The following is a 13,045-nucleotide window of genomic DNA, read 5'->3' on the forward strand; positions in this document are numbered from 1 at the left end:
GAAAAGGGAGGGGGAAAGACAGGAGAATGGATGGAGAGAAAAGGACTTATGGGACATATGGGGGGGGGGACTGAGAAAGAGGAAAGTTTTTGGATTGTAAACAAAAATTTAGAATATATATATATATATATATATATATATATATATATATGTATATATCAATACAATATATCAATAAACAGAAAAAATTTAAAGTTTTCTTAAAATGTGATGCTATTCAGAATGTTCTATAATGATCTTTGTGTTCTGAGTTTGTAAACAATACTCTCTCTTTGATATTACATCCTGCAAAAACAGAAACAGCTTTAATCACCCTTGTTATAAACTAATAGTGATGTATACCATTTGTTAACTTACATTGTAATAATATTACTTCACAATACAAAAAAAAAAGAATGACTGCTGCTTTCCCAGAGGACCAGAGTTGTTCTCAACACCCATATTGGGCACCTCACAACTACCCATAATTCTAGTTCCTGCTGCTAAACCCTTGATGAGCATGTTTGAATGCTAGGGTAGATTCTCAACTTCATAAACTCATCATCGTCATTGTCATCGTCATTATCATCATCATGATCATCAACAAACAACAGTGGATTTCAAATTACATTGGCTGCATTTGAAAGAGTAGCAATATTTATATTTTCAAATATATTAGATTTATAGGATATCAAAATGAATAGCTTTTTGTAGGCAAATAAACTAATTCGTATTACCAAACAATGGATGCATGAAATGCAGTGCCATCAAAATCTGCATGTAATTTTTATAGACGCAGAATGAACAACTTTCAGAATCGCAGGAAACAGCAGATTACTGCATATAACCAAAATAACTTTAAAAAAGAATAAAGTTAGATGCATCATTCTGATATTAAAGTGTATGACAAAGCTACAGTATTAAAACAGAATGACAATGGTGTAAGGACAAACATAAAATTCGATAGTACAGAACAAATTTAAAATTAATTTGTCTGTATATAGTGGTCAACTGACTCCCCACAAGGTTGCTATTCAAAGCAATGGATGAAAACTTATGCATGTTTCTGATCACACAGAACTTTATTCGGTATTTTCCAGGGTATATTGGTGCAGAAATGGGCACTATTCTAAGCAATATTGGCTGAGAATATAACTTTTTTTCAGGAATGTTTGATACTATCATATCATCTTCTTTAAATTTTTTTCTGTAGACTTGAGTTACAATTTTAAATGGGGGTACTTTTCAAAACTTTGCTCAGAAATGTGAGTGCCTTCTTCACTAGTGATAATTCTAATGCCCTAAGTTTCTCAGAAACAAGGTTAGTTATTCGATCTTGGTCTTATACCAAGATAGCTACACAGCTCTGGCTAGAGGAGCCAGTTCTCTGGTACCAAGATGGTGGCATAGCTTTCACTGTTACATCAACAATTTTTTGTTTAATTGTTTGTTTTGTTAGTTGAGAACCATTTCCTTTCCAATCAAGTGCATGACAAAGTCAGCCTAGTATTGAGCAAACCTCTGTGACCACAGTGCCTGCATGTATTTCTATATTAACTGTGAGTTTGTGTGATTGTGGGACTGAGATCTGAGTCTTCTGAGCCCTGGACGAGTTTCAAAGACTGTTCCAATGGTTCCCTTTAAAGACAAAACTTCTGCCTTCTTGTAAAAAGAAAATGCCCAGCATGGGAAGAACCGTGCCTTCATGTGGTATGTTTTCACGTGGTTCAAATTAGGAAACCTAAGATTTTACTGAAATTATATAAAGACCCATGGGTATAACACAGTGAGTTTGAGATAAACAGTTTTATCCTCGTAAACTGTCTGCAGAGTAGTATTTCCTAGGGAGGATGAACTCATCACTGAGCTACACCTTGGCTGCTTACTGTACACTTCCATGGCTCCAAGTGTGATGTGGAGCCCAGCCTAAGTATTGCTACTGGCATGTGGCTTTATTACTGGCACACAATGTGAGATGAACAGGAATGCTACCCTAAGACATTCTAAAGCCCGATGTACAGCAGAGGTAATTATAGCACAGAGTAATTTGCAAGCAACAAATAAATAATTTGTCTCCCTTCATGATTCCTGCCCAATTGTGCTTAGAAGAGGACTCTTCCCTTGATAGACAATTTTGAATGTGGGAGAATCTATCAAAATCCAGGTATTAGGGAAGATGCCAATCTCCACTTCCTTGAATTTTTGGCTTATCTTCATAAACACAGAGTCCTTTTTATCTGATTTCTGAAACTGACTTCCATTCACATGGGTAGCGACCATTTCATTCCCTAGAGTGGTGGGAGTTTGTCTAGAGTTTATTCAGATAGCATTATCAGAAGACAGAAGATAAGGGAAACATCTTCCTGGATTTAGACTCTTTCCCACCTTTATCAGCTGTGCAAGTCTTGCTTATTATAGCCACAGCTTAAACAATGCTATCGAAGGACACAGGCAACACTGCTGCTAGTAAGAGCATGTCTAGGTGTTTCATTTAGGATAAAACTTAAACCACGCTTATTCATCTTAATCGTTATTTTAAGTCACATTTTATTCAATACTCTTCCAAGTACCCAAAATGCTCAAAATATTATATAAGGGGTTTATAGTGACAGACGTATTCATCGGATTCTTGCTCCCAAATTCTACATATAATCTTATCTTATCTAGAAAGCATATTTAAGACTTTTTTTTCTGCATTGGATTCAATTTTTCCTGAATCCAAACTTTCAACTCTTGTTCTTAGTGAATAAAAGATGTTTCTGATTAATTCTCCTTTAAAAGCCAGCTATTACTATTTCCTTATTCTGCCCTTTTTAGAGATGAGATTGGACTGCTAAAAAGAGAAAAGAAATGCACTTTTCCAGTGCCATAGTGGTTAACATACTCAACCAAATGGGAGATAATTGGCTTGTGTACTTGTAATGAAGTCTCAAGTCTTCCATAAGTGACTACAATATATATGCACTCTTTAAAATGGGTTGATGGTCTTGTTAGATCTCCACTAGGTGATTCAACAAATTCAAAGATCAATATCCCATTCAAAATCTTGCAAAAACGTTGATTATTCTTTAAATACTAATTGATTATTCTTTAAATACTAGACTGATATGAAATATTCTTCCATGATTATCTTATCCCTACCTCCCTCCACACATACCACATATGCTTCCTAAACATTCCAGCATGATATGTGTGTCTACCTTTGCATCCTCCATCATGCCACCATTTTTGGCATTATCTTTTGTGTTTCCCAAACATCCAGTTGTCCTCTGTTGTCCTTCTGAACATTCTGTGTTGGCAAGGAACGTGGGCACAGAGGGCACGCTTCTGTATTAAACAGACAGGTGAGCAACTGGATAGGAATTTTGCTAGATAATTTCTTTTTTCTCTCCTAGACTTAGTGAACATTTTCTACTTTGCTTTTGCCATATTATGAAGGAAGCTCTCCAAATATTTTTTTTTAATTTTTGTGATGAATAATTTCACTTGTTTGCACAGGCTGACTTAGAGCTGTCTAGAAGAGGCTGCACCTCCTCCACGCCTGCTCATTCCTTATCTCAGGCTTTTATTCACACATCTTCTGATTTTAAATTTAAGTGCTTCAGCTTCAATATTCTGCTTCAAGCATGTGAAAGTTCTACATAAGAGTCATTTCATAAGAGAATAAACTTAGGCTTGATCAACTAAATTAGCTTTATTTGAAGATAATTATTTACTCTAATGATATGTTTATCTTAACTTACATTTTATTTTTAGAGTTTTCAAAACCTAGGTCCAAGAATAGCTTTATCAGTCACTTTGTCCAAATAGTCATTAGATCTCCAGACATGTTTTCCTAAACCATTTGTATATTTCAGTTATTTAAAATGAAATCTTTTTCTGTATCAAGCATAATGTGTAAATGAGTAGCAGGATCTTTCTGTAATTGTTTGCTATTTTTACAGTGCCCAGTGCTGTGTGCAGCATAGAGGGCAAAAATATGATTTTATATGATTTTTTGTAGTATGTTTTGAGTGTTAGTCATATATTTTTTCGGCCAGGTACATTCCCTGGAAATTTGGAAACTAAAATTAGAAATGAGAGCAACCAGGAATGGCCTATGGAGAGAGCATCTTGGAGAGGATGGGTGTCAGTATAAATATTAGAGTTATCAACCCATTTTAAGGTCAGTTTAATAGCATTGAGACCTCCAAAATTGGTTCATCATTTTATCTGACATCTTTGTGCCACTGTCTTATTAATCTTTCCCATTGCCCATGAATACGGGTGTGAGCATGTTCACCAATGTATACGTGTGTTTGAGGGAGAGGAAGAGGAAGGGAGGGAGGGAGGGCCAGAGACAGAGAGAGAGAGAGAGAGAGAGAGAGAGAGAGAGAGAGAGAGAGAGACAGACAGACAGACAGACAGACAGACAGACAAAGAGAGACAAAGACAGAAAGAGAACAGAAAAAGACAAGCCTGTGTATAAAGATTGTTAAATCAGAAATATGAGAACAGATACATTCCAAGGCTACCAAATTTTATGATACGTCAAATCAAGGCAGACAATTCTCTAAGGTATGTGGATGAAACAAAATAAAACATTTGAGAATACAGAGGCAACCTTGAGTTCCTTTCTTTTTACAAAGAATGAATATACCACACTTCTCTTTGGGATGACTTACATATCTATTGGACTTTAAAAGATACATGAGGGGATGAATACATTTTATTATATTAGTAACAGAGAGTGAACTTAAGGTTTAAAGCCTCCTGAGTATGTGCTATTATACTGAGCTACAAACAAAGCTGTTGGATGGATGAATTAATGCCTTTTCCAGGTGTTTGGTGGCTATTTGCTATTCTCTGGAAGAACCCTATCCTGAGTCTTACTGTCTAATAGGGAACTTCCCTTGTAGTGAAGGCATCGCCAGCATTCGTGCTGTGTGGTCTTCACTCCATCTGGGATGGAAGGCAATCACGTATGTGCCCGAGTAGTGAGCAGTATTTAGGAAGAGGAATGAAGGAAATGAAAACTTCATAATCAAGACTGTCAAAAACAAACCATCACTTTTGCTTTGCAATCCAGAGGATTTGAAGATGTAATGTCCACTGAAGGACAGGTCATTAGAGTGTTTGAACCTACTCTGTCTACCATAGAGTGACCCCTTCAAAGTTATTCCTAAGATTATAGTAGAGGCCAGGGCATGCAAATGCATTAGGAGCTCTCAGATTCCCTGTGTGTGGTCTCAGTGAGGTTTATGTAGATGTTAAGGTTAGCAGGCCACAATGTGATTCCTAGATTTTCATTTTGTGAGAGTGAAGTCTTTGGACTAAGTGTCCACTTACAAAATGAGGTTACGATTACCTCCTTAACTTCATCTAGAAGTTTCTTCAGTCTTAGTGAGAGAACACACTGAAGAACAGTGTTTAACACTTCATAACAAGGGTAGCTGGGTGTGCTGTTGAATGCCTTTAATCCCAGCACTCAAGAGGCAGGGGCAGATGGTTCTCTTACTGTGAGCGCAGCCTGGTCTACAGAGTGAGTTCCAGGGCAACCAGGGCTACACAAAGAAATCTTGTCTCAGAAAAAAGCAAAAACAAAATGTAAAAGAAAGAATAACAAAGAAAAAGAAGTAAAGAAGAAAGAAATATCTATAAGGGTAACAGAAGTGGCAATTATATTTGTAATTCTGAAATTCATTGCATGATTATAATTATTAATGACATTCTATTTTTATTGGTATACAATATCAAATTATGGTAAAAAAATAACCTTTGAAAATGAACACCTTTGTGTTCTAAGAGTTCTTGGCTGTGTGTGTCCTAAGAGCTTGATCTTTCTGTGTCCAGTTTCTTCATTATGACAAGGCCACCTTAGAGAACTATCATATGTCTGTAGCTGTGATGCATTTGGGGGTATTCAAGAAACTTACCACTAATATTAATAATTAAAAGAGACGTGCTTTGGAAGTGGAACATTTTTCTTTATAAGCTTCAAAGACATTTCTTTTCCTCTGTCCTGAAGAGAAGCGAAATATATCCTTTTTTTTTTCATTTTGAGAAATGTCTAAAAGAGACACTCACATACAAAGTGTAACTCCATTGTTGAATGGTTGAATAAAGAACCAAGAACGAACTTGCTACAGAAAGAAGTTCACAAATTATTAGGAAGTACTTGTTTATATTGCTTGGCCAGCTTACTTTAATTGACCATCTCACAGAGTAAAGGAGCTTTGAGAACAGGGGCTGTGCAAGACCCGTGCTTGGAGACAAGCTCTGTTACCCAACAAGCCTGCTGTGGATTAGTCCAGCTAGCCCATATTCCTGGTCTCTGAGTCAAAGGGCTGATCTCCCAGAAGGATGGCGGATGTGCAGAGGTGGGCCTCTTTGTGTTTCCAACAGAAAAAGCCATTGGCCAGGTTTTACTGATGAACATTACCTCTGTCCTTGTAAGGTTAATCACTCGCTCCAGGTAGATTTCCAGTCTCCATTAAATACTCTCTGTCTGGGAGTGAGTGATGATATGTGTGGATCACGAAGTACCATTTCTTGTTCTGAGAAGTCTGTGTTTTATAGCAGGGTCTTGATTCAAATGGACATCTAAAGGGTAGTTCTCACCCCACCCTCACTGCACATTATTTTCCAGTCTGTAGTATTCTGCGACCATGGTTAAATATTTCAAGTGTTGATCTCATCTATCTGTGCTGCAGCTGTGGTTCCAATAGGTTGATTAATTCATCCAGTAGCTTATTTCAAATGCATAATTAAGAGAAGAGCTCAAAATGGACAGGGTGGCATGGATTTTAGGCTAGTCGAGAGTAAGGAGATTGTAAAAGTGTATAGAATGATGGTTCCCAACCTGTGGGTCATGACCTCTTGGATGGGTTGGTACACCCCCTCACAGGGGTCACATATCAGATATCCTGAATATCAGACATTTACATTATGATTCATAACAATAGCAAAATGGCGGTTGTGAAGTAGCAACAAGAAATGTATGGTTGCGGTGATCATCACAACATCAGTAACTGTATTAAAGGGTTGAAACCTTAGAAAGACTGAGGACTGGTGTACAGTTCTCAGTTACTGACACCATATCCTGAACACCAGGTGCACTCAATAGAGTGTTTAAAATGGACATGTGAGGTAATTCTAGTTTGATTTGGGAGTTGGAAGATTTGGCCTGTGAGCAAGCCAAAGACAATTAAATCTGCATTTTTTAAATTTTAAAATATGCAGATGACTAATACTGTCTATATTTTGTTTGACTGGAGGTAAGAGATATAAATATAGCTATATAAGAACCCTTCTGATGTGTATTTGGCAACTTACTCCAAACTGAAACTTTTCCTACTCATGTCTTCAAAATTGGAAAGGGACATTCTTCATTTATCCTAAGATACCAGAAAAATCAAGATTTGCATAGGTCTGAGATATCACAACCATTAGCAGATTGATTTATCTTCCCATCCATGGATGAGAGCTATTGAACATATCCTCAGAAGCACTGGGGGAAGATTTTAATTCAGTGAACCAGATAGGAAAGCTTTGAATTAATTCATGAAAACCCAATTGATATATATATATATATATATATATATATATCTTCTGAGTTTAACCTTCATGAACCTAGGACCTAGATTTTGTTTTTCTTAAGATTTCTGTATATCCATTCTTTCTGTTGAGGAAGTGGAGCATATGGTAGTGTGGATGAAACATTTTAAGGACCAGATACCTAAAATGTATCAACAGTAGCAGAAACATAAGGTGAAAAAGTCAAGTCTTTGTCTTTTCATGAAAACCTAAACATCCCATTCTAACAGAGATCTGAGACTAAACCAGTGTGCATCTCAGAAGCCTGGTGTTGGTTAGTTTGTACATGTCAAAGTTGATAATGATGTTTCACGATGTCTTTCAAGTAGAAAGAACTGTTTTGTCAACTCTTCTTCCTCATCTTCCACACGTTTTCTTTGCTCCTGTACATGTTCCCTTCTGTAATAAGCACCCTGACTTCCCACAGCTTATAAAAAAGTAAAGCTTTGGGAAGACATGCCTCTTTAAAGTCCCGTTTGAAAGGAGAGGGAGGTCGAGGAGTGTAATCTAGAGGAATGTAATCAATTTTGAGCATCTTGCTCTATTCCTCAGTATTATTAGTACATATTACGTGTATACAGTAAGTGGTCATATTTTGAGTCTCAGAGAAGTTTTTAAGGATTTCAATGTATGTGCCTCAGTCATAGAGATTTCTGCTTCATATTCTCAGAGATTCTCATGGAGAATCCACATTTTAAGAGCAAACATCTCAGGTGAATCACACACTTTCAAACACCTCCATCCACCCCTCCATTCATTTGGTGTTTTCCTGTTGTCAAAATGCTTACATATGCACATTCTCTTCTGGGCTGTAGATGGGAACAATTATCTTCATTGTGGGGATGAAAGGGACCAAGCTGAGTTGATTTCCTTTGGGTCTCGTTATAAATCGCCCTCTTCTCCACTCTTCTTGAGATTTCCCTTAGATGACCTTTCGTGTGTATGTTTGTGTTTGGGTGTTGATTTGCAAAAGACAGCCCCCCCCCCTTGAACCCTCAAGCCAGCCAGTACTATTTGTGCCTGCCTTGCTGAAAAAAAAAATGAGGTGAGTCTTCCTGTAGCCAAGGAGGGATAATAATTTTGTTTGTGGAAATTGATCACTTCCCTAATTTACTGTGTTGCCAATTGATTTCAAGCAATCCCTTTTGTTTTGTCAGATGTACTCTGGAGTGTGCATCCTGCTCACCCATCTTGATCTGTGTTGTTCAGTTTCCAGGAATGAGTCCATTATCCCCATCCAGGCAGACTGAGCAGCTGCAAGGCCTGTGTTCTCCCCCATTGGCCATTGGGAGCCCCCTCCCCTCAACTGTCACACCAGCCCCTGTCTGCCAGTCTTTGCCAGTAGTCAGGCAAGACACCTGATTCTGGGCAATGTTGGGTTGTCAGACATGCACACCTCTGTCCTTCTTGCTGCCCAGTAAATCTCAAGTAGGCCAGCAAATTTGTACCCACATTTAGACCTACATTCCTGGGGTCCCCTCAACTCTGCCCTCCCCCCCTTTTAGCAGTCTGCAGGCTGGCATCTTCCCCAGCCTTTTAGGAAATGTCTAGTATATAACCTGTCTCTGCTTGGAAATCACAGTGCTATTTGAAGACTAGTTGAAGAAAAAATGCCAACATGATTAAGGGCCACTCCAGACCATAGCTTGAACCAAGGGAGAATATAGTTTTTTCAGAATCTCTAATGCTGTCTTTCCTTGGATGACTCCTGTGTCTCTATCAGGAGCATGGAAAGCATTTCTGGAGACAAGAGTGTGCTCCGAAGCTGTAGTTCAGCTGTCCTTGTAACACTGTAACCCATCTCCACTCACTCTCAAGGCAGGGTGCACACTAGACCTTTCCAGGCACTGAGTCTCCTTTCTCACTTTGCAGACAGTAATAAGAAATCTAGGCTCCAAAGAGATGGAAACACACTTTGCTGTTCCAAATATATGTGATGGAAGTGTGTGTGTGTGTGTGTGTGTGTGTGTGTGCAATGTGGGAGACCAGGAGGTCATTGCTACTTTATCCAGTGTGTACATCCTTCCTGGAGAATGTTACATGCTTGTGGTCACTGGCTAGGGCAGACTGCACCTCTGCTCCCTGCACCATCATCTTCTCTGTGCTCCCAGGGTCCTTCACCAAACCAGTGGATGTGTTTTTCTCTTGGGGGGGGGGGGTGGGGGGTGCGGTGGGGAGGGACTGGACAGAGCAGACCCAGGCTGCAGTTCCCTCACTCTGCCTCTGAGAATTTCTCATCCAAACCTCAATCACGTAGGATTGCGTAGAGAGGAGAAAAGGGGAGAGACAGAAGACAGAGAGGGGGGAGAAGGGTGTAGGGGGAGGAAGGAGAGAGTCTGGGAGCCATGGGCGCGAGAAAAGGGAGCAGGATCTGAGAGCGGTGCTTTCCAGCGCTCCGCAAGCCCAGCCCCCAATTCAGTCCCACCAGGAAAGCTTCATAGCTCCTTAGGAGCCAGAGTAACTCCAGCTGCTGCTTGCTCCCTGTCCCACTTGCCTTCTCAGAGGCTGCTGTCACCTCTGCCCGGAGTTTCCTGCGGAGCTAGCGCTTTGGGGGAGACTGCCCGCGGCGGCGCCCGGGAGCTTCTGCCCATGAATGGGACTCCGCCCTGAGCGCCCCCTCCCGGTCTAGGGTAGGCGGCGGGGGGCGCCCCGCAATCCCGCGGCTTCCAGCCGCCACCGGCGCAGCAAGTTGGGCGAGTTGGTGGCCACCGGCACCTGCCTCCTGTCCCCGGCCCCAGAGTCCGCTCCCGGCCCGGGGAGTGCAGGTGGCTCGCGAGGCTACCTCCCGCCGTCGCCCAGGGCGGCCTAGGGACCCTGCCTGCGCCCGGGCACCAGACCATGGTGGGCAGCTGCGACCCAGAGCCGCAGCCGCCGCGAACCGACGTCGCCCTCCACCAGCCCCCGCCCCACCCGAGCGGACGCGCGGGGGCTCGCAGCGCGCGGTCACTTCCTTCCACGGCCGGGATGGGCGGCGCGGGACCGAGCGAGCGGCCCAGCGGCGGCCGGGTAACCCCTATCTGAGCTGCGGCCGGGAGCTGCCGACCGCCGGGGCGTGCGAGCCTGGGGGTCCTGGAGGCGCGGCGATGACCTGATCCCAAGCCCGCCAGGGCGCCGGTCCCTCGCTGCCCAGTTCGCTCGGAGCCTGTGCGGAGACCGGCTCGGTGCGGTGGCTCCGGTGCACGGTGGCGGGGAGCTCCGGTGAAAGGCGTGTGGGCGCCGAGCTGGGGAGGACACCTTCGGCAGCTCTGCCTTTGGAGGGGCTTCTGTAAACTACTGAGTCATTCCAGATTTAGGATTTCCTAAATAATCACCAACTGTGCCCGTCTCGTGCCGGAACGCAGGCTGTGAGAGCGGGAGCGCCCGCTTTCGGGACCCCGCGGTTCCCCGGGGTGCTTGGCCCTCGAGGATCTCCCTCCCTCCTGCTGTCCCTCCCCCTCCCTCGTCTGCCGCTCTCTTTGCAGTGCTGCTGGAGGAGAGGAGCGCTCTTCGCAGCTGGAAACAGCTGCACACCCCCCCTCCCCGCCCCGCGTCCCTACCCCGAGTCTGGTTAACCGCTCCCACTTCTCGCCTTTTGGAATTCTGGAAGTGGGGGTGCCGGCCCCCGGAGAACCGCAGCCGGTGCGATGCATTCCGTAGACCTCACCCAGCTGGGACGGACCTCCTAATCTTCAGAACCGCGGGCCACAGGGAGTTAAATTGCTGCCTTCCTCTTCTCTGTCGCGGTTGGTGGTTCGTTTTCTAAAGGAACGTTTTATTCACTTTTTACTATATATATTTTTAAGCCGGGGGCTCGCTTCTAACCTCGGTCCAGACTCTGCCTTGTAAACGGGTTTCTATGTATATATGTGTAGGTATACTTTGGACACCTTACAACGCTTGCGCCTCTCCAACCGGGGCACAGCTTGTTATTTTGGACATCTTTTTCCCCTTTCCACTTGGTACCTTGAACGCAGTGTGACCAAACTCTCCACTGCCCTTTGGACGTGGATCGCCTTGGGGGTGCAAGTTTGGGGTACAAACGTCTACTTCGCAAGAAGGCCTGGGACCGCCCCGCCCCCGCCGCCAGTGGTTGGGGAAGTTTACATCCGGATTTTCACACGTTTTGTTGCCACTGCCCAGACTCTGATTAACCTTGTGGGCTCCAGGTTTTCGATACTGCAACCTCCTCAAATATTAGCACTGCCTCCCCGCGCCTGTCCTATTCCTCCAGGCCCCCGAGGTCCTGCCCTCATCCCGGCGGAGCAGGAACCCGAGGGCGCAGTGGAGCCCGGGGCCTCGGGCCCGCGCTGAGCAGCCATGGCTGCGGCGATAGCCAGCTCCTTGATCCGGCAGAAGCGGCAGGCGAGGGAGTCCAACAGCGACCGGGTGTCGGCCTCCAAGCGCCGCTCCAGCCCCAGCAAAGACGGACGCTCCCTGTGCGAGAGGCACGTCCTCGGGGTGTTCAGCAAAGTGCGCTTCTGCAGCGGCCGCAAGAGGCCAGTGAGGCGGAGACCAGGTCAGTAGCAGTCAAAACAGTGGGCACCCCAGAGCCTGAAGCCCCCATCCCCTTTCTTCAAAGCTTCTGGGAATTGCTCATGGAAGGGACTCAGAATTCCTTTCTTCCATGCTGGCCCACCTTCTTTCAACAACCCTGTGTCAGTTCATGGCTTGTCCCATATTCAGGAAAACACTTTCTGCTTTCCTGAACCGACAGTCTGACTAATATGAGGGTCACTTGTATAGGTGCATCTGGGTTTCCTTATCTGGTAAAGCCTTGGAGGACAGTGACTAGTTTGATTGTTTGTTGTTCGTTCATTCATTCATTCATTCACCCATCCATCCACTCATTCGCCACCCATTGTTCTACCCATCTATCCACCTACCTACAGAGTAATAATACTACCTACGAAGACTATGAAAATAAAGGTCTTTATATTCCTCATAACCACATAAGACAGATGATTATGAATTATAATATATACCAGATGAACTTAATATTATTTTGATTTGCTCTGCTTCCATAAAGCACATGGTATTTTGCATTGTAAGACATCCCAATTTCCCAACTTTGCATGCTCTCACATGTCCATCCACTTCTTTCTACAAAGGACCCCTTTCCAACCAGTTGATAGTTACTATGGGCTCATCTTATAAAGTTTACTGTCCAATTACTATTCTCTGCACACTATAGCTTTTGAGACATTAAGTCAACACCATGGTATCTGTGGTTTGGAGTGTAAAGAAAATTTGATTTATCGGACTTTCTATGTCAAAACCTTTCTGAAACCGATTCTGCTTCCGCAGCCTTGGGTTCAAATGGTTCATTGTATGTCCGTCTCTATTTACAGAAGGAAAACTGTGCGCCTTCAGTGTCAAGGTGACAGTTCCCACCTTAAGCTGGGCCACTGTTACACTTTGAGAAAACAAAAGCAAATCACCAAAATCCTTGCTTTCCTCAAGCCCTTGGTCCTTTGGGTGTGGCTGTTAGACACTTGTAATCTGAGACATCCTC

General features: G+C 43.2%; 1 protein-coding gene across 2 annotated transcripts in view; it reads left to right on the plus strand.

The window, feature by feature from the left end:
• Positions 1–13,045, plus strand: part of Fgf12 (fibroblast growth factor 12) — a 563,409-nt gene that overhangs the window by 291,594 nt on the left and 258,770 nt on the right. Inside the window, exon 1 of one of the 2 annotated variants that reach the window (XM_052158017.1) lies at positions 10,134–12,049. The exons of the other annotated variant lie outside the window; for it this stretch is intronic. Within the exon in view, the coding sequence (XP_052013977.1) occupies positions 11,851–12,049 (199 nt within the window). The 5' untranslated portion in view covers positions 10,134–11,850. Of the gene's footprint in view, positions 1–10,133; positions 12,050–13,045 lie in introns of those variants that run through there. 2 annotated transcript variants of the gene reach the window in all.

The sequence above is a fragment of the Apodemus sylvaticus genome, chromosome 15 (assembly GCF_947179515.1).
Source record: "Apodemus sylvaticus chromosome 15, mApoSyl1.1, whole genome shotgun sequence".
NCBI lineage: Eukaryota > Metazoa > Chordata > Mammalia > Rodentia > Muridae > Apodemus > Apodemus sylvaticus.